This window comes from Rhinichthys klamathensis, unplaced genomic scaffold, assembly GCF_029890125.1.
Source record: "Rhinichthys klamathensis goyatoka isolate OS25496 unplaced genomic scaffold, OSU_Roscu_1.1 h1tg000011l_1, whole genome shotgun sequence".
In the NCBI taxonomy this organism is placed as follows: Eukaryota; Metazoa; Chordata; class Actinopteri; order Cypriniformes; family Leuciscidae; genus Rhinichthys; species Rhinichthys klamathensis.
Window position 1 is genome coordinate 1110529 of NW_026606564.1, and position 21098 is coordinate 1131626.

The 21098-nt window shown below is 37.0% G+C and overlaps 4 protein-coding genes across 4 annotated transcripts; 1 reads left to right on the forward strand and 3 right to left on the reverse strand.

Moving 5' to 3' along the window:
* Positions 1-208: 208 nt before the first annotated feature.
* On the reverse strand, positions 209-6749 carry zgc:55943 (uncharacterized protein LOC406337 homolog). The gene is made up of 6 exons (XM_056263364.1): positions 6608-6749; positions 2882-3020; positions 1840-1925; positions 1666-1730; positions 1507-1567; positions 209-624 (listed from the first exon to the last, which is right to left on the reverse strand). Exons 2-6 carry the CDS (start codon positions 2970-2972, stop codon positions 586-588), a joined length of 342 nt encoding a protein of 113 aa, XP_056119339.1. The 5' UTR covers positions 2973-3020; positions 6608-6749; the 3' UTR covers positions 209-585.
* Positions 6750-8175: 1426 nt separating this feature from the next.
* sec22ba (SEC22 homolog B, vesicle trafficking protein a) lies at positions 8176-12009 on the forward strand. Its single transcript, XM_056263376.1, has 5 exons — positions 8176-8395; positions 8608-8717; positions 10450-10610; positions 11337-11483; positions 11605-12009. The coding sequence occupies exons 1-5, from the start codon at positions 8321-8323 to the stop codon at positions 11757-11759; spliced, it is 648 nt and encodes a 215-aa protein (XP_056119351.1). The 5' UTR covers positions 8176-8320; the 3' UTR covers positions 11760-12009.
* Positions 12010-12156: 147 nt separating this feature from the next.
* Positions 12157-15528, reverse strand: imp3 (IMP U3 small nucleolar ribonucleoprotein 3). The gene is made up of 7 exons (XM_056263387.1): positions 15329-15528; positions 15084-15191; positions 14904-14978; positions 14610-14689; positions 13302-13353; positions 13063-13135; positions 12157-12395 (listed from the first exon to the last, which is right to left on the reverse strand). The coding sequence occupies exons 1-7, from the start codon at positions 15463-15465 to the stop codon at positions 12369-12371; spliced, it is 552 nt and encodes a 183-aa protein (XP_056119362.1). The 5' UTR covers positions 15466-15528; the 3' UTR covers positions 12157-12368.
* Positions 15529-19724: 4196 nt separating this feature from the next.
* On the reverse strand, positions 19725-20872 carry LOC130101073 (uncharacterized). Its single transcript, XM_056266615.1, has 2 exons — positions 20699-20872; positions 19725-20527 (listed from the first exon to the last, which is right to left on the reverse strand). Exons 1-2 carry the CDS (start codon positions 20756-20758, stop codon positions 19775-19777), a joined length of 813 nt encoding a protein of 270 aa, XP_056122590.1. The 5' UTR covers positions 20759-20872; the 3' UTR covers positions 19725-19774.
* Between the last annotated feature and the right edge of the window lie 226 nt (positions 20873-21098).

The window sequence follows — 21098 nt, forward strand, 5'->3', positions numbered from 1 at the left end:
GTGAAAAATACTTGCTCACATAATAATAAAAAAACTAAAAAAAAACTGGAATGCTAGAAATGGCCTTGTGTTTCTGTCCATATTCTTTCACTTCCTGTTTCTCAACAGCATGGACAGAATCACGCAAGTCTCTCGGTAAGTAAGTCCTCCTTAGGAGATGTCATCTCCACCGCTGGTCCACCATGTGTAGTGTCCATGTCAAAGGATTCTCTGCATGGCTCTCTCCACTGAATGTAGTCTATGAGTAGGAGAAGGCTTATGGGTAGTGTAAGGCAAGGGATTGAGGAACAGTCTGAAAATGGCTTTCCCATTCAAAACTTGGGCCAAATCCCAAGTCTCCTTAACCGTGGCCTTTCTGTGCCCCCCTACCGTTTAAATACTAGTCCTCAAGAGTCTCAAATACTGACCTGTAAGACATTTGGGAGAGTGTGGACTGTAAACGGAGTGAATAACAGGGCTGAAAGTCATTTAACCCCACGCTCTTGAAGATTAGTACCCGTTGGGTAAGGAGGCATGAAAAGGAGTCGTAAGGAACTTTGGGACAGGATTGACTCAATGTTGGCCCGAATCAAACGTCTCGGCATGCTATGTCATATCCTCGTCCTCCGAGCAGTAGTCCCGTCCCTGTAAAAGTAAAAGTACCTCTAATAAATGGCAAATATAGACAGGCTAGATTTTCTCATTTTCTCACAACTACAATGCAAACGCCGTGTCTACACCGGATGCGAGCGACGCAAAGTGACAAAAGACTACAGAACCCCTCATAATATGATACTGTCTACGCTGGATGTAGTGCGACATGACAAATTTCCAACAGCAAACTGATGAAGCACTCCATGCGCTTGCTACTTCTGACACAAAGGACAAATGGATTTGCAACTGTCACTTTGACACATCCAGTGTAGATGGCCTCAGGCTATTTCTGCGCCGACTATAGACACGGTGTAAGGTGTTCTGTTCTGATGACCAGTGGTTGTTAGTGCTAATTTTAAACAACCCATCTCAAAGTCTCAATATGATATTCTGGTGCCTTTAGCGAAAGTCGTTCATCAAATCACTTAAGGCCATTTCACACTTCACTGACAGACCAACGCGGACAATCACCAGATTACAGAAAGCCAATTCTCAGACATTTCACGACCCGACAAATGCAGATTCAACATGTTGAATAGGCAAAAACATGGGTAACGCTTCCTTTTACAGGACAGGACTTACAGTGTACTTACCTAGAAAGTACTGGCTAATATAAGGTAAGTACATGGGTTAGGGGTAGGTTCAGGGTTACTACGTAGTTATTACCCAGTAATTATAATTACTATAATAAGTACATAGTAAGTACATGGGTAAGAGGACTGTAAAAGGAAGCGTTACCAAAACATGCACCGTCTAACGGCAATAGAATCAGACAGGGTGACACACTTGAACATGTAAAAAGTATACTTTGGGCTTTAGGGACTTTCCTAAAAAGCCCCTCACTCTAAGTATGAGTGATGCTATGTCACATACCTTTTCAATCTTCTCATCCAGCATCTTGAAGAACTCCTGCTGGCTCTCCGAAGAGTGGATACTGAGGAACAGTCAAGGCTTGGTGAACATCTCATTGGTCGTCTTCTCTCTATTACTGAATTGGTAATACTCAAGAGCTGAAACCAAACACAAACTCACCTTATCTTATTACCATTTCCGGTGGCATCTTTATGCCTGCCCTTGTGCAAAAGTGTGCTCTTTTCCTGAAACGCATACAAGAGGAAAAAAAAAATGTTCTCCAGGAAGATAAAATGATTATGAGGAGATACGTAATGTATCATATGTATATATATAGGATGTATCCATCTTTACCAAGTTCTCTTGGTTTCGTGAGTTCGCCCGCTCCTCTTCTCCATGCATGTACTTCACCTTCTCAACTCCTTTCAGTTTATACTCATCTACAACACAGAAAGAGTCAACTGGAAACAGGATTCTTAATCCATTTTACTTTAGTAATTAAGTGACTTTTCTGATTCAAACAGGATATTCAACAAAAAAGTAGGATGGAACTAAAATGTACGTTTGCAGTGGATTGTGGATAACGGATCCACAAGACATACTTTTTTTGGGGCCTAATGGATCATGTCCAATAAATTCAGGAACTAAAAAATGGAATATTTTTATTTTAAATTGACTTTAAGGTTACTTGTTCAAGCCCCACAAGAACAAGGCATGGCCTGTGATCACTGTTTCAGTGAAATCCAGGTTCCTCCTGGGGGAATTGTCTCTATAATAGCTGAACTGTAATTCACTTTGGTAAAAAGCACCTGCTAAATCACTACTTACACTAATAGGACTGCAAAAACTGCCTGGTAATTTACTGTATTCCCCACAAAGAGCTTCAAACATATACCACTTGGTTCTCAAGTTCATTTAGACCCACATCTGGGTTTTTTCTGACGATTTTTTGCTCATCAATGTACTGCAGCAGTAGAAATGTTGTCAACATTTAGTTACAATTACAATAATTATAATTTAGTTTTAGATGAAGTACAATATGTATATGTATAAACAACACAAAACATAAATGAAAGCTTTTAATGTTTTTGAAAGATGTCTCTTACGCTCCCCAATGCTGCATTTGCTTATTTTATATAGAGAAAATACAGTAAAAAAAGTAATATTGTGAAATATTATTACAATTAAATTCATGTCATTTATTCCAGTAATAGTGAAGCTGAATTTTCAACAGCCATTACCTCAGTCTTCAGCGTCACTACGGTTCGGTTCGCTACCTCAATCAATATACAGTTAATTCAGAGTCAGGAATTTTAGATTAAATTCTGTCTCTGGTTCCATAAATATCGTATAGATTATTATAACATGAAGATGGGAGCACAGATGGGACACTGACCGGAGAAGGCATCTCCGTTGCTGTAGGCCTTACCCCGGCCCTCTTCATCACTGGGTACAGATGACAACTGCTTGGCTGAGGTGCAGCCCATCGCCTCACTTCCTCTCCTCTCCTTCCTGCATGGCACTCTCTACTGCACCTGACACAGCAAATACAGGTATGAGCTCGCCTAGAACTGCAGCAAATAAAGCAATCTACATAAACCAAAACAGAGTACAGTGACGCATAGTCTAACATGGAGCTTAGTCTATCTGTACTGATATACACTGAACTTAACCTTCATATCTGGGTGTTTCCTCCATGCTGAGCAGCTGATATGAATTTGGGTCAATAGGACACTGGCCTCAGCAGTGGACGTTGGTGTGTTTGGACATCAGTGAGTAACGTCTGTGTAGTTTATGTGCAAAGAGCGAGGCCTGATCTCAGGTCAGATTGCATGTCATTAGAAATTAAGAAAGAGAGTAGAAATGGTGGGATGAACTGATAAGAAAAAAAGGTTTGTGAAGATTAAGCGCACAGAGCATAAACGTGTACGAGGTTTCATGTGCTCAAGGCCAATTTTTCTGCTAATTCTGTTCTGTTCTTTTCCAGATTCCATTTTTTCAGTTGTAATTTTTCTGGATTCCATTGAATTTTTTTCTGGATACTGTTTTAATGGTTATATTAAATTTGATAAGCAATCAAATAAGCAAGTCTAATTAATCGAAATTAAAAAATAAAATAAAAAGCCCTATGAAATGTTTAATTTTTTTCTAATTCTATTTTCAATTTTAATTGTTTAACTAAGTCTTAATAATCAAGAAGCATGTATAATCAAGTAAATTCATAAAACGTTAACAACTTAATTCAAGAAATTGGTGTTAAATATTAAAGCATGATTTTAAAGCTCTGAACAACAGAGGTTTACTGTTAAAATTAAAACATGGAAGACATTTTTTTTATTATTCCTTTGAAAAAACATGGAAGACATTTTTTTTTATTATTCCTTTGAAAAAAATGTGTTTTAAAGTATTATTACTTTGAGAAGTACCCTCTACTGTACAATAGTAATATATTCCTGTCACAATTTCTTCAAGTTAAAAAACTAACTTTTATATTGGCGACCTTAAAGTTTCTGTGTGTATATGATGATAGTTTTCACAAATAAAATGGTGACTGGATTCTGAGATTCCGCATATTCTATTATAATAGCTGATATTTGGGGTAATAAAACAATTCCTATACAGATTATACACAGGTTTTGGACACCAAGCCACACACAAAAAAAAAAAAGATGTCATTGCATGTAAGCACAGGTGCAGTCAACCACATTAACTATGGACAGTTGACAACCAGAAAGTCATTCAATGACTATGACATTGTTTCTATTGTATTAAGGAAACTGGTTTCGGGCAGGTTTCCAAGGTAAAGAAACCAGTTTCCTTTTAGATCATGTCTAATTGGAAAACTCATGTACTCATCAAGCCACTTTTACAGCCTTGTAAACTATTCCAATTAAAACATTACAACTTGTAAATTAAAAAAAAAAGATAAAAAAAAATTTGTCAGAACCAAATGTTGACGTTCAAGTCATTCAAGCGTGGTATAAAGATCATTTATAGCCCAACTTTAGCTTTTTAGTTATGGCAAATTTCAAATTATACTGTATGTATATTGGGAAAGAATGAATCATTGTAGAGTGAGTGGGGTGATTTTTTGGGGGGGGGGGGGGGGAGTTCATCTACATATAAAATATATATTTTTAAAAAGCTAGAAATGTTTACAGTATTTAGTTTTTTTGTGGGAGCTAGCGGCAGAATCCGGGAGGGGGGTGTCCCCCCTCGTTTGACATTGTGGTCCTTCGGGACTATTTCAGTGTTTCTACTTCAAAATGTCACATTTAATTTAGTGTTAAGCAAGTGTAACTGGCTGTTTCTTTGTAATTATTTGTTTTTGTTTTTGTTTTTCCACTAGGCCACATTTCCACTCTTTATGACCAATATTATTCTGTTTAGTTTATGTACAAGTAAGTAGGGGTGGGGGTGGGCGATACCGGTAGAAATTTGTCAACCAGTAGAGATTTTTGGAGTATCGTCTCGTCTCTATTGCAGTTACGCTCATGTGACGTTGCTGTGCTACGCTGTCACAAAAGCTTATCGTTTCACATCGTATGTGTTTTTAAGTATTGTGGTTTAAAAACAAGTGATTTTAAACCTTTGAAGCGCAGTAAGCAGCGAAAAACAACTCATTTCAGGACATGCGCGTACTGTCAGAGAGACTTTAGCTGTCAGCTGGCGCACACATGAAGCCGCTGCTCATAAACCGCGTGAGACCTGAAAACAGTGCTTTTTGCCGCCTTATTGGGCTTGAATGGTTAAATACACATACCTATGTGTCAAAGTGACTATGTATTTGCAAGTAAACAGAGTAATTTATGTCTTAAGTGAACGTTAACAGTTGAGAAAGAAAACGCACAAGTATAATGGATCTGTACAGGTCTTAAAGTGACAGCATCCAAATATAATGTATCTGCTGTTGTTATTAATGTTAATCAAACAACAAAAAGGAGAAAATCTCTCACTGCGGAATTACTTCTGTCATTTTAATAAGAATAAATGTATATTTAGCCTTATTTACACAGTAAAGACTATGCAGTATAAAGTTACTTTATACAATTTATGTAGTATTTCTTATTTCTAATTTTATGTGTGGCGTTGTTATATTGTGGTTTGTTTTCCTATATGCTTGTAATTATGCTTGTTTGTTTGTTTTAATACTGCTAGGATTCGTTTTTTGAGATATTGGAAATGTAAACAAGAATTATAAAATTACAAAAGCAAAGATAAGCATATCATAATATATATCTTTATTGCAAAATAAAATAATTCATATTGTGAAAGAATATTTTGTTAATATCGCACACCCCTAAAAGTAGTCAAATTGCATGTCATTATACATTGCATGAATATCTTCTTTAAAAGGGGTCATGTATATATATAAATGTGATTTTTAAAAATTGGTCTTGTAAAGAGCAGACTTTTATAATTCGAAGACGTCATTTCTTGTGCATGAGCATTATCCAATCAGGGCACGCATGCAGCACGTCCAGCTGGAGCCTCGCTCGCGCATAAAGGGCCCTTGTGTGGCATCAAAAGAGCTGCAAGCAGTGGCAGCCAATCCAATGAGGCAGAACTAATCGCTCTCCGAGGTGAGAGCAGCAGAACCGTTAACTCACACCACGTACAAACCACAGAGCTCAAGAACAAGTGATAACTGTTCCCATGCGCAGATCCTTAACAGCGCGACACGTTTGTGCACGAAACATCAACTAACAGCAGAATTATTCATAATATTCATCATAGAGCAGAGCGCACCCGTGACGGGTTTTTTCCCTTTCAAAACTAACATTGCATCTTGTAGCAAACGAGCAATGTGGCCTAGTAGCGAATGTGCATAATAATAAACACTTCATAACGAAACCATAAACAAAAAGCACTTAAACTAGTGGCGCTTCCACTGCAGATCGTCACAATCGCTTACAGCTGCAAACTGTTATTGACGCACATTTAATTTTGCGTTTAGCGATTTAATTTAGCGATATGTTTTGTTGGTAATGTTCACCAGAACCACCAGAACAGGACAACAACAATGGTCGCGACGCAAAGGCACATTTGACTCGAATTATGTACATTATGGACACCGAATGGGGTAAGGGCATAATTAAACACTTTATGCAGCTAATCTTACCTTCAGTGCAGATGCAGAGTTTAATAGCGCTATTCGTGATCAGGAAAAAAGCGCTCAACCGGGATCAGCTCGATTCAGATCAGCCCACAGCCGTGAATAATCGATACAGAAACAGAATCGTCGAGCGACACGATCAGTGTGCACAGACTGAAGGAGTCGAGCGCGATTAGTTCAACGGATGACTTGATTGATAGAATCTATTTAAAAACGGGTTTAAAAGACATACAAATATATCTGTGTGACATATCTTGTGGGACTGTTCATTTATAAAATAGTTTTTAAAGACTTTTGTACATTTATGACCAAACATTTTTCTTTATTTATAAAAAATACTTTATTGTTAATCTTTTACTGATACCTTCCAAGTTGTATTTTCACAAAAGCAGATTTAGTAACCAAACGAATATATTTATTGTTTTTGAAAACTAAACCAAGCATTAGGCTATATTCAAAAACTTTGAAAACCCTAAACCTGTACTTTATACTGTAAACCTGTAAAAATATTATAATAGCCATACTGTAATTGTTTGTTCAACAGATATCAAATCAAAAAATATTTAAATATAATTGTAAGACTCAGTCCACAGACGTGAATAATTGGTTGAAGCCTTGAGACTGATCTAAGCCCATATATACATGTATACGGTGTATATGTGTGTGGGTTTGAAATTAATGCACATGCGTGTTTAGTCTATACGTATGCGCGTTTGAATATATATGTGCGCAGCCTCGCAGGCGTCTTTCTTTACAAATTGACCTCAACAAATTACTTGTCTGACCTTAAAAATGTATAATACAGAATTATTTATCGCTTCCGCGTAAACATGTGATCCGGAACTATTTTGACAACGTTTTATCTGTACCGAGGTAAAGGGGAGGTCTTCACAGTGACACTTCAGGACTGCGTTGTCGTCGTGTCCAAGCGCAGGTCCTTCATCAAATCTGGATACGGCCTGGATCCGGCGGACTGCGGTAATCCTTCTTATGATGTAACGAGTACATCAGGATTTATGGGACCAACATCATTAAACCAACACCAGCAGCCTGAACCATTGATACAAGGCATGGATCCGTGCTTTCATGTTGTTTTCACCAAATTGATAAAAAAATTAAAAATAATTGGATGTTATTTCCATCAAGAGGTGCATCATTTTTTGGTCAAGATCGTATTGACAATGCAAGAGTCCAGCACTCTGTAAAGTCTTCCTACGTGGTTGGTTGTTTACTAAATTATAAGCTACACACTCCATCAATTAGGGCTAGAAGAACGGTTGCCAAACATATAAAATGCTAGAAATATCATAATCACTGCAATAATGATCCAATCAGACTTTTTTAAGCATCTGACTATTTAAATCCAAACAGGGATTTCTTCCCCCCTTCTCCACATATATGGTTACATCTCTGTTGGGCACAAAAATCCTAACAATTTAAACATATTATCAAACTACCTCATTTTATTATTGTTTGTTTATTTATTACTTGTCTATATATTTTTCTAGGATCCAATTTTCTAGGGTTGCTGTTTTCTGGCATTAATAGCGGAACTATTGGAATGCGAAATCCGGAAAGAATTTGAGGTAACACACCCTCTTCCGGCCAACTCATCTGAACTCTGCTGTTAGTTCAAATGTGTCACTTTATGCCAACCAGTCAAATAAATTGCTTCACTTTAAAATAGACTGAAGTTCAAGCGTGAAGACAACAGCAAACATGGTGTTGCAGACGATGATTGTTCGTGTCGCCGACAGTCTGCCACTTGCTGCATCTATGCAAGAAGACGAGCAGGTATGAATGAACCCATATCAGCACAACAAACGTCACAATCCGTACGAAGTTAAAATACAAAACGTTTTAGTATGATGTAAATGAGGGGATACATTCAGAAGTTTGTTACTTAACGAGTCTTTGTGATTGTTGTTGTTTTTGTGCCATTGCGATTATATAGCCGACTACGTTTACATAAGGCATTTAAGTTACTAACGTAATGATCTCTACAGTCTGGCCGAGACTTACAGAAGTATCAGAGTCAAGCCAAGCAGCTTTGCCGAAAACTCAACGAACAGAGTCCTGCACGCTGCACTTTAGAGGCCGGTGCCATGAGCTTCCAGTAAGTGCCAACACACACAAACAGGCGCACACATCTTTGTGGGGACTCTCCATAGGCGTAATGGTTTTTATACTGTACAAACTGTATATTCTGTCCCCTTACACTGCCCCTATCCCTAAACCTACCCATCACACACAACTTTCTGCATTTGTACATTTTCAAAAAACATTACTTAGTATGATTTATACGCTGTTTTCATCATGGGGACCGCTGGCTGGTCCCCACAATGTCGGTGATTTCAGGTTTTACTATACTTGTGGGGTCATTTGGTCCCCACAATGTAATATAAACATGAACACACACACACACACCAAATGTGCCTCCTGAATTAACACTTGAACTGAGCTAATAAACATGATGCAAAATTGTAGTTCTAATTCAAGGAAATAGAATTAAAATGGAATGAAATAAAAGAAATTGCTGTCATATTTTGAGTAAGATTGAATAACATAAATACTGTATGCTGTTTTACACTGGCTATTTCCAGAAATCATATTAGTATTTAATAAATATACAGTATACTTTATTTAATAAATTAATATTTTATGAACCATAGTGGAAGAACACCTAATTTCAGAATTATTTCTGCTATTTACTCTTAAAGTATTTATTTGTCCAAACATCAATATATAACTAATAAATAGATGCAGATTTTATTGTCAATTTTAACTTTTTAAAGTTATCTGGAAAGAATGCTGCGTAAATGGACAAAAATCATTAGTCAGTTTTGAGAAGCGTCACAATAAATATGCAGATATGGTTGACATTTGAAGTATTTAATTTTTGGGTAACATTAACAGAACAATTAGGTCTCATTAGTTAACATTAGTTAATGCTTTAACTAACACGAACTAACAATTGAGTAAACATATTTCTACAGCATTTATTTACCTTTGAAAATGTTACTTGATAAAAATGTTCATGTTCATGTTAGGTCACAGTTCATTAAAGGGTTAGTTCACCCAAAAATTCTGTCAGTAATTACTCACCCTCATGTTGTTCCAACCCCGTAACACTTTCGTTCATCTTCGAAACACAAATAAAGATTTTTTTGGATGAAATCTGAGAGCTTTCTGTCCCTCCATTGACAAATACGCTGACACATCAACGCATCAGAAAGTTCATAAAGTGGGATTGAGCGGTTTAGTCCAAATTTTCTGAAGAGACACGATCACTTTAAATGATGAACAGATTTAATTTAGGCTTGTATTCACATATAAACATTCCTCAACTCACACATCAGTTGTGGTAAACGGAAACTCAAGCATGTTCGCTTGACGTGTGAGAACCAATGAGGTTCATTCTCGTGTTCTGCAAGAACCAGAACGGTTCATTCTTGTTACGCAGCACATTTGAAGATGAACAAAAAGATGAATGAAGGTCTTTGGGTTTGGGACGATGAGGGTAAGTAAAATATGACACAATCTTTGGGTGAACTAACCCTTTAACAAATAAAAAGTGTTATGATTTTTTGCTGCAAAATCTGTGGAACTAAGATAATGTGTCTGTTGTGTGACTGTTTACATTGCATTTGAGTAAATTATTGTTCCTGTCAATACAATTACATTTAAAATTCCACATCCCGTGGGGCCTATTTAATTCAGATTGACTCGTGAACCTGAAAGGGGCCAATTTTCCAATTCAGAATTTCGCCTAAGTCTGATAGACCAGCATAAGGTTAGTTGTTGATTCTGGATGATGTCACACTTCATAAACCCATCTTGTTTTGCAGCTATGTGATTGAGAAAGGAGTGTGTTACTTGGCTTTATGTGAAGCAGCTTTCCCCAAGAAACTAGTGTTTGGCTATCTGGAGGAGCTGGAGAGAGAATTCAGTGACCAATACGGGGCAAAGGTCCTGTCAGTGTCACGGCCGTACTTTTTTATCGAATTCGGTGAGAAACATCTCATTTATATCAGTGCAATTAGACTGTACAATTTAACTCGGTCAAGGTTTATATACACTACTGTTCAACAGTTAAAGTCCTCCTGTGGTGAAAATCAAGTTTTAATGTTGTTTATATGTCTTTGTGGTGTTTTTAATGTGCTTTAAGACAAACCATGTGCATATCCATTAGTCAACAACACCATTGCTGAGTATTTTCTCCTTAAAACGGCAGTGAACCAAAGACAGTCTCAAAAACACGGTTTGAAATCGCTGGTGTTTCTGACGTCACAAACTACCTTGTAACCAATCACGTCAATGTGTGATTCTCTGAGCTGGTGTGTGTGAGTGGAGGCGGGGCTAATTTGCATATTCATAGAATCTGAAAATTCAGCTTTACCATCACACGATTAAATAGAAAACAGCTATTAATAATAGTAGCTCACAATATTAATATTAATAATAGCTCACAATATTAGTTTTACTGTGTTTTTGATCACATAAATGCAGACTTAGAGAGCATAAGAGACTTCTTTAATTTAAAAATGTTACTGACCCCAAACTTTTGAACAGTAGCGTATAAACTATTGCCATGGTGTTCTTGAGTAAGACCATTAACCGCTGGTTACTTCAGCATGCCGTCTTTGTAGTATGCACGTTTTACTGAATAAATGTCCCCTACATGGCAAATTAGTTGGTTGACATTGTGGACCAAATGATTCCCATTTGTCTCCAGACACGTACATTCAGAAAACCAAAAAGTTATACATCGACGGCAGAGCACGAAGAAATCTGGGCAGCGTCAATTCAGAGTTACACGATGTCCAGAGGATCATGGTCGCTAATATAGAGGAAGTGCTTCAGCGTGGAGAAGCCTTATCTGGTGAGTGAACACTTTTTGCATCCCTCTTCAGTCTCAAAATACTATTTGTAAAACCATTATATAGACTTATCCGTTTGTTTAAATGCAATTAAAGTGAGTTTTCTGCCTTATCTTTCTGTAGCCTTGGATTCCAAAGCTAGTAACCTGTCCAGCCTGTCTAAGAAGTACCGCAGTGATGCCAAATATCTCAACACACGCTCCACCTATGCTAAAGTGGCCGCCGGCGCTGTCATTTTCATCACACTCATTGTGTATGTGCGCTTCTGGTGGCTGTGAATACATGACAAATTCAGGCAGAGATTCTCAGGGCCTCACTCACAAAAATGTTTCGGACACCAAAGAGTCTGTTCCGGCCTTAAAGTCCTTTCTGTTTGAGACACTGAATGTAGCTTTTGTCAAGGTCATAACGATGCTGTTGTCTTTTTACAGTTGTACCTTGCTTTATTTATAATCAGTGGAAGGTGTTAATGATGTACTTGTTACCTTGTATGTCTTCAGTATGTTCATAACAGAGCTATGCAAAGTATATGTGGTGTTTATAGGTGTTTATCTGTACCTGGTGGTGAAACAATTCAGAATCTTTGTTGGGAACACATTTTAAGTGGCAAAAATATTTTTAATTAGTAAAATGTGAAGGTGGTTTCTAAGAACACCAGAGTAAATGTAGACAAAAGAATTGTAATGGTTTATTGTTTACAAATAATTCATGCAAAATAGTCACACTTAAATGCATTCATTCACATGTTTCAAAGATCATAAATGGTGACTGATGTCTGACAGGGTATAAATATATACATTTGTTTTTTTAATGAATCACAAAATAACAGCTCTCCTCAACGCATTACCCAGCAGTTCTGTTTGAAATCCAGATTTATAGTTGGAGATTTAGACCACAAGGTCAAAGTCATCCCGCTGAAAGAACAAACAAAATTGTGATGTTAAATTAGCAATCAGTTTAAATTTTTTTTTTTTTTTAGATTAACCATTTCTTAGCAGAAAACTAGATTCTCCTGATGCTTATATGATGCACTATATTTAAACAATTACATTCTACACATTTTAGAGAACATGTCTGTAGTGTCAAACCTTCAGTCCATACAGGGAGGTATTTATCAAGTAAATATGAAAATAATTTTCTTATATTCATTTGATTAAGGAGAAGCTCTGTGAACCGTACTATTAAGAAGTTTAGAGTTAGTAGGATTTAAAAAAGGAAATAAATGCTTATGTTCAACAAGGACACATTAAATTGATCAAATGTACATTTGCAATGTAAAAAAAAAAAGATTTCTATACTTCAAATAAATGCTGTTCTTTTGAATTTTCTATTCATTTAGAAATCCTGAAGAAAAGTATCAAATGTAAATTACATTTTAAAAATATTTTACAGAAGAAAAGTTATTTTAAATTGTAACAATATTTCAAAATATTACTTTTTACTGTGTTTTTAGACAAATAAAATGCTGGCTTAGTGAGAGACTTTAAAAACATAAAAAAAAAAAAAAAAGATCGAGCCCAAACTTTTGTACAGTAATGTATGAACTCTACAGGATGAGGCTCCTAATATTCTTCCACATACCTCCTCATTGTAGTTCATGACATGTTGTTTGATCTTGGATGAGTCCACCCATGTGATGAAGTCTTCCATACTCCTGTAACAATATTGTACAATAAAATAACTACACTTGTAAATAAATAAATAATAAAATAAATTTCAGTTGCTGCAGACTCATAAATGTCAATATGTTAAAATTAAACGTGTGATTTTTATTTCTTCAATGGGCATCAGAAAAAAAAGAAGTTATATTTATTACTAACCTTGTTACAAGAAACGCAGGATCAGTGATAATCTCAGGCCCAACACGAATATCTGTTGCTCAGTCAAGAAATTTTTTACAGTGACAATTAAGCAAATTCATTTTCTTCAGGATATTACAGCTTAAAATGAGATGAACATCCAGTATATTCAGGGATCAAGCAAATTTAATTATACAAAAGTGAAAGAAAAGACAGTGAACAAATCATTTGTAAGGAAGCTTGATTCTGCACAGAAATAAACATTAAAAATGGTAATTTGCGACTTTTTTTTTTACTGGCAATTACAAGTTTATATCTCAATTTTGAAGAAAAAAGAAGATATAAAATAGCAATTCTGATTCAGAACTGAATAACATTTAATGTGCAAATTCATAAGTCAACACCATTGCTGAGTATTTTCTCCTTAAAACTGCAGTGAACCAAAGACAGTCTCAAAAACGAGTTTGAAATCGCAGCTGTTCTCTACTTCACAATAGTACCTTGTAACCACTCAGGTCAACGTGCGGGAGGGCTTTAGCATTTCATTAACTATGACCGCTCTGAAGTAGGGGAGTCTCAAGAGAAGCCAGGTTATCCCATTTTTTTTTCTGTTGATATGAAAAATAGTGTCCATTTAGCAATATGGTGGGTGAATTATGCATATGATGTATATTACGATGAACTATATGTGTTTCTCCACTGACGTTCTGAGTTGTTCAGAGCGTTTCTGATGATTTTCAGAAGGCAGCTGTCTGACTCTGAGATGGTGAACAGGAACATGGTTTGTGTAACAATAGCAACACATTATTATCTGTGTGATAAAGTAGTCCATCAAAAGGCTAATCATATTAATTACCGTTATGTGTCCGACATTGTAAAGAGCGATACATAAAACAGATTTACCATTCTGATACATCGACTTGTAGAGGAGCATGTATACTTCACTCTTCCACTTCTTCTGAATCAGTTTCTGGTTCAAACAAAATATGGCTGAATTAAACCAGTATTTCCACTTGCCATTGTACAGCGTTTACTACAGCAAAGTTGAGCGAATGGATCAGGTATTCTGAGCTGGTGTGAGTGAGTGGAGGCGGGGCTAATTTGCATATTCAATGATCCGTGTATACTAAATGAAGCAAGGTCGTAGAGTTACATTTAAGCTATTTTAAGGCATGAGTAAAGTTTTTTTCACAGGAAAAAACATAAATATGTCATTTTGATGATCTAAGATGAGTTTTAAGGGATACAATGATTGACTACAAGTGGACTTTAAGAATAGTAAGTACACATAATATACACAGTTCAGTGTTATTTCTAACTGAAGGATACGGCCCTGCTCGATGAAGGTTGTGGCCGTCTTTAGGCTTGGAGCCATACGCAGTTTCAGCATGATTGTGGGAAGCCGTCTCCTAAAGAAAACAACAGCAAACAGGGAAAAATAACTAATTGGAACTGGAAGAAGGAACAAAACTATAAAACTATTTTGTAAACTCGAATTTGACCTGTTAACTTTTGTGTTATTGTTTTTTTTCCGCTCATTGGTGTAGATATGCTGTACACACTGTTGCACTTGTTCTATATACTGCTGTAATTTCTATGATCAAATGTTGCAGTGCATCTTACCTGCAGAATGCAGATGCAGACACTTCGTTTGCAAGGGAGAGATTCTGTTTGGTGGGAATCAAACCGATACTGTAACTGCAAAAGAGAAATACACACACACACACGATCTTCAGATATGATGTGACTGCAGCTCAATTACAATGAAGCACCCACTAAACATTCAGAAGTTCCCAAACTTACAGTTTTTCCAAGAAAGTGCTTGTACTTTGAGCTCTGAAGCCATCTTTTTCGTCCAAGTCCCGTATTTTCTGTGCCAGTTCTCTGATATTTCGACTAAGTTTGTTGTATCTACAGAGAAATCATAAACGTATTACATTCATAAGTCATGTTTTGACTGAAGACAGATACTATCATATGTCTCCTCTAAAATACGACTGAACATGTGCTTTAGATACATATTTACTGTTAACACAGTGCTTACTCACTTGGTGTAATCTTCCCTCTTCTCAATACGATATCTCCTCAATATTTTAACCTCGTGTAAATTGTTGTCAACCTCCCAGTTAATAAAATCAACTTTCTTTAAGAGTTTCTGCTCGTGAAATTTCAATTTACGAACCATATTGAATAAAACCGGCCTATATTTATCACTATGCGTATTATTTTTCTCCGGCTACCATTCACACGCGTGCTTTTCATTCGCGGTTGTTTTCTGTAAAGAATGTACGGTAGTTGGGCTCCACACTGGTGCCCAGTGGTCAGGAGGAGAAAGACAACAAAATTTAAAAAAAATAATAATAATTGTACAATAATAAAATTAAAGTGTTGTGAATAATAATATGCATAGTATAATGAATTTGTTTCACTTTGTATCGTTGGTTGTTTCTATATTTCTCTGTTCTAATTCATATTTTTAATCTTAATTATTGTTCAACATCAAATCATGTATTGTTTTTCCAAACTCCACACAATCACATTATGAAAACAGGTAAATACAAGGCAAAAAGCACCTAAATATACAGATTCCCATACACAATCAAATCAATTTTACCCTAAAATCCTGATGCAGAATAACAAAAAAAGTTACATTTCTTTTGACAACCCTTAAATTTAGTAGATAGGCTTGTTGCATAAACAGAACGTTCGATATTTCCGGGTTGTAACGGTAGGCCGCACGACTTCCGGTTACTCCTGTCAGAGCGAGTCTGACAGCGAGCAGCTGCTTGTCAGAGCGAGAACGCTAACGTTAACTTTAGTTAGTCAACGAGGAAGATGGCATTTTACACACGATGCTTGCAGGACCTGCCAAGGACTACCGTTAACGATGTACATAGGATTATACAATCCTCAACATCAGCCCCAAAGAGCAAGCGGGAGAAGGGGTTTAAAATGTATATTTCCAGCTACATTGACCATTACGAAGGTAAGTTAATTTACTATGCTTTGTTTTAGTCTAGTAGCCTAGCCTATGAGCTATCTTGCTAACCGGTAACGTTAAACATTGAATGAGCCTGATGAATATTATATTGTTTTAATTGTTTTGATCATAACATGATATTATTCTTAACTCAGTGTCAAACAAAGAGCCAGAGACAGGGAGAGTGAGCGTCCGCGCTACCTGCCATAGGTCACTGAGGAAGAATGAGAAACCTCACGACCTCAGAGTAGGATCTAAGATAGTTCAGTTGTTCCAGCCAGTTCTGCTCCAAACATGTCCTGGGGATTTTGTGTTGCTAGGATAGGTTCTGTATCAGTAACATAGGCAGAAAATAGCACTCGGATATCTAACCTAGCCCCCATGAAAACTCCAGGAACTGCTTGTGACGGCTGTTGTTTATTATAAGTTAAGTTTAAGTTAAGTTTGTATGGTAAGTTAAGTTGTAAGTTTGTTGGAGTTTCAGTTATCTGTATGTTCAGTATTCATGTAACGTTTTTGACTTGTAATAGCCTACTAACATCTCACATATGTAATACTAACATATTTTAATGTTTATAAAAACAGAACTAAAAACGACCTTTTTTGGTCATTTGTTAACTAATATGATATGGTTAAGCCTACCATGACTAACAATCTGAAATGTTGATTTTGTTCCATTTCCTGTGCCTGTACTATATTTAAGATGGCAATGGTTATTGGTAATGTTTTTTTTTGTTGTTTTTTTTAAGATTACACTTGAGCACTCATTCCCGGTGCAACTGTATGAGGCTGTGTGTTCATGTGTGGCTGGTAAGGCACTGTGCAATCACAATGTTGCACTGCTCTATCAGACAGCACACTTCTCGCAGCTTCAGATCAGTGCTGTACCCCCTGTCCTTAGTTGCACTGAAACAGAGCAACGCTGGCACAAGCCAAGGTCTATGGTAAGTCTGAGAGCATTATTTACCACACTGTTTCATAGTGTAGTCAGTCAGCTGAATTGGTATGTGTGCAAAGCTTGCTTTCATTAAAGACCATTACTATCAACAGGGTGTGAAGCCAGGCCGGGTCAGAGACATGGTCGTGTTGGCAGCCAAACCCAAGCAAAAGACGGTTGGAAATGGTGTAAGGTAATAATGTTTTATGTTATTTCTATAATTTAGATAAAACATGATTTAAATATGAAAATAAACACATCTGAAACACAGCATGTTACCATGTACACAGGAGCACACTTTACAAAGCACTGAGGGGAGAACTGCCAGATGTGGACATGCTCAAAGTGGCTGAGGTGTATAGTGATTTCCCTGCGACCTTGGCACCACTCATCACCACCATGGCCATTAGTTCTGATGTTCCGTTAGTCCAGTCAGCACTAGGGGAAGTGCAGGAGGGAAGTGCCATCGCCTCTCAGCACCCAGTAGCACCCACCAGGACCATCCAGTTGCACTCAGATGCACCTCCACCTCCACTTCTGCCGTTGGCTGATTACAGGTTGGAGCCTACAACCTGTCAATTTGTTTGCAGTGAACAACAACAACTTCATCTGGTCTCCCTCCAGACAAGTATTGAAATGGCCAGACAGGTGGAGGCTTCCACACGGGACCAGAGCTTGTCTGCAGAGTGGCATCAGGTTCGTCGACCACGAATAACGTCCTCACACTTTAGAGAGTTGTGCCATGTTCGAGGTGAGAGTACAGCACAGCAGCTCGCTCAGAGGATTTGGAAGGGCACTGTTCAAACTGCTGCCATGAAGAGGGGCCTGGTACTTGAACCTGTTGCCATTGAGGAGTACTGCAGGATCAAGAACACAAACTATTGGCCTTGTGGGTTTATCATCCACCCTGATGCCCCCTGGTTAGGGTCTTCTCCTGACGGGGTTGTATTTGACCCAACCGAAAACCCTCCCTATGGTTTGGTTGAGATTAAATGTCCAAATTGCAAGAGCTATGTTGATTGCAAGTACTTGAAGTTGCATGGCAACACAATGCAATTAAAACGGCAGCACAGCTACTACTGGCAGGTCCAAGGCCAGCTTCTAATAAGTGGAATGGAGTGGTGTGACTTTGTGGTGTTTGCAGAGGATGACATGGTCATCCAAAGAATCTACAAAGATGCAGAGGTTGCACAAATCATTAGGGAGAAGGGGGATCACTTCTTTTTTTATTTTTACATGGCTGTGTGTTTGAAATAGATACTGTTACTATTTACTGTTACTCTTAGAATAATTTACAGTAAATCAGTTCTATTTTTGTATGTATTTATTAAATTGTGAATGTTTGTAAACAAACAACATATCAGTTTAACCCTCATTTATGTTGTCACTTGTGATCTTTGGGGTCTTCAGATACCCCAGACAATAACATTTAATTTTGTAACAGGATTATAAAAATGTTTTTACAAATGCAATTTTACTCTGTTTGTTAATGTTTTTCCTCAACATTTGTGTAGTTTTGGGAGGATTTATAATATCTTGTAAATTTCTATGAATAGATTAAAAAATATTTATTTAAATAGGCTTTTAACAAAAAAACAACAACAGTATTTTATGCAAATTTCACTTTATAAAAGACCCAGATATCTAACTTTCATTCATGGGGATAACATGGATAATTTTAAATGGTTTAATGTAACATTTATGCCCATTTTTGAAAAATCAATTTAACCACTAGATGGCTATTGTCACATTCACTGTCTGTCTTCATCTGTACTACACTTCCCAGTATCCTCCGTCATCATCATCACCTGTTCATCATCGTTGTCATCCCCGCCTTCACCTGTGTTTCACTCATCATCGTCACCTGTTGTCTTTGTCATTATCTCTGTGTATTTAAGCTCCCCCTGTTTCTCTGTTCACTGGCCGGTTATTGTTTGTGTTCATACACACTTGTTTCGATTGTTGGATTGTTTGAATATTAAACTTTAAGTTTGCTGCCTGAAACATTACAGCTACATGGCTCCATTATACTATTTGACTACCTGAAAGATATATTTTCACAAGTTGGATTCATATCTAAATGTTATAAAATGTTTAAAAAAAATGTCAAAATTTAGCATTTTTTGTACAGAAAAAAACTACAAAAAAAACGTTTCTCAATAATTTTACATTATGCTTAGAATCAAATCTGAACAAAGTGTTACAAAGAGAAATGTTGGACTCTTAAGATGTTATTTATTTCAATCATCTATTACTAACTGTAACAGAACAAAAATGAACAGAAATGAACAATTATATTACATGTTGGGTAAAAATACATGACCATCAAAATGGAATGAACTGAACAGCAATAACAAATGAGCAAGTATGTGTGTGAGAGAGTGTGTGAGTGCATTTACAAAGATATATATAGATTTGTAAAAATGAACAATAACATCTCTACATTTGTGTATGTTTGTAAACATACAACATACAGTATCAGTTCAAGTTTTGTATAGATTCGTAAAAATTAACAATAAAACTTGAACAAAGAAATTGGAACTGATTGTAAACTGATTCATAAAAATTCTAGTCCATTCATTTCTGTGTTGCCCATGCCTTAACCAGTGGTCCATTCTGGTAATTCACCAAGAGACAAGCGACGGTGAACAACTGGTCAATGCTCCCACACACTGACAGAGGAATGACTTTATCAAACAGTTTGTTCTCTTTTACTCGCCTGATGCACCTCTCAACATGCACTCTCACACGGGCAATAGACTGTGTCTGCTGGACATCCTCTTTGGTCATCTGTTTGTTTCTTGCAAGGAAAGCAGGTCGGTAAACCTTTCCAGAGAAGAGATTGTCCACAAGAAAGCCTTTGTCAACCATAATGGCCATCTCTGGTGTGAGGAGTTTGGCTATTCCTGACTGCTTAAAAATTTCCCGGTCACTCATGGAACCTGCATACAGAGGTGACACAAAGGTGATGGGACCATGAGGTGCAATGCCAATCATGGCCTTGAAAGTGGTGTGTGACTTGTATGGGGAGTAGACTTCGCTGTGCAAAAGAAGAGAAGAGGGAGTTTGGCAAAAGATTTCTGTGCAGTCAAGCACCACTTGTGTGTCTGGGAACAAAGCAAACTCAGGTGGTAGATGAGCCTTTAATTCCTCTGGTGGTATCCACAGGCGGATGGAACCCAGTAGATAATAGAGGAAATGTGTCCACGATGTAATTATTCTGCTTGCTGTGGTGGTATGGATGTTGAAGCGTTTGGCTAGGTCCCTCAAATGCAGGCCCACAGAAAGGTGCATCAAGAAAAGCAGTAACTCATCTATCGGTGCTAGTCTCTGTTAAAAAACAAAAACACACAACACACTAGAAATCACTTGTACTGTAGTATTAATGTGTGTTGCCCTAACAAATCATCTGAAAACACCCTTGATTAATAATGGAGCCTTTGACAGTCAAGATATGTCAAGTAAACTGTAACAAATGTTAAGACTAACAACATAACTTACTGATGGTCTCAGAAGGCTAGGTTCTTTGGAGGCAGCATGGACACTGGTGATCCGTACCATTTTAGTTGTTGCAGCAGGCTCCACCAATTGCCAAAAGGCCTGGAAATGCTTGTATGATGCAAATCTGCAATGAAATTATAATCACTTTAGAACTTTATGTTCATAATAATACAAAATGATGACTGACATATTATTGATGGAACAACATACTTTTTTAAATTTTACTTCAGTTTCTCAAAAAGGAAATTTTACTTTTACTCGAGTACATTTTTTAGGGAGTAATTGTACTTTAACTTTAGTATAGATTTTCAGTACTATAACCCCCACTGCAACCCAGACACACATAGAGTTAGCTACTACATACAATTGCATAATAGCATGGACCAACCTTGTGTAAAAA

Excerpts from the sequence above, each read along its gene's own strand:
- zgc:55943 (XM_056263364.1), bottom strand. The coding sequence starts at position 2,972 with ATGGGCTGCACCTCAGCCAAGCAGTTGTCATCTGTACCCAGTGATGAA. Across the intron at positions 1,926-2,881 it reads CAACGGAGATGCCTTCTCCG|ATGAGTATAAACTGAAAGGA; the intron begins GTCAGTGTCCCA and ends TCTGTGTTGTAG. Across the intron at positions 1,731-1,839 it reads CACGAAACCAAGAGAACTTG|GAAAAGAGCACACTTTTGCA; the intron begins GTAAAGATGGAT and ends TATGCGTTTCAG.
- imp3 (XM_056263387.1), bottom strand. The coding sequence starts at position 15,465 with ATGGTTCGTAAATTGAAATTTCACGAGCAGAAACTCTTAAAGAAAGTT. Across the intron at positions 13,136-13,301 it reads CCTGCGTTTCTTGTAACAAG|GAGTATGGAAGACTTCATCA; the intron begins GTTAGTAATAAA and ends ATATTGTTACAG. Across the intron at positions 12,396-13,062 it reads TCATGAACTACAATGAGGAG|CGGGATGACTTTGACCTTGT; the intron begins GTATGTGGAAGA and ends TTGTTCTTTCAG.
- sec22ba (XM_056263376.1), top strand. The coding sequence starts at position 8,321 with ATGGTGTTGCAGACGATGATTGTTCGTGTCGCCGACAGTCTGCCACTT. Across the intron at positions 10,611-11,336 it reads GTACTTTTTTATCGAATTCG|ACACGTACATTCAGAAAACC; the intron begins GTGAGAAACATC and ends ATTTGTCTCCAG. Across the intron at positions 11,484-11,604 it reads GCGTGGAGAAGCCTTATCTG|CCTTGGATTCCAAAGCTAGT; the intron begins GTGAGTGAACAC and ends ATCTTTCTGTAG.
- LOC130101073 (XM_056266615.1), bottom strand. The coding sequence starts at position 20,758 with ATGGTACGGATCACCAGTGTCCATGCTGCCTCCAAAGAACCTAGCCTT. Across the intron at positions 20,528-20,698 it reads CTAGCCTTCTGAGACCATCA|AGACTAGCACCGATAGATGA; the intron begins GTAAGTTATGTT and ends GTTTTTTAACAG.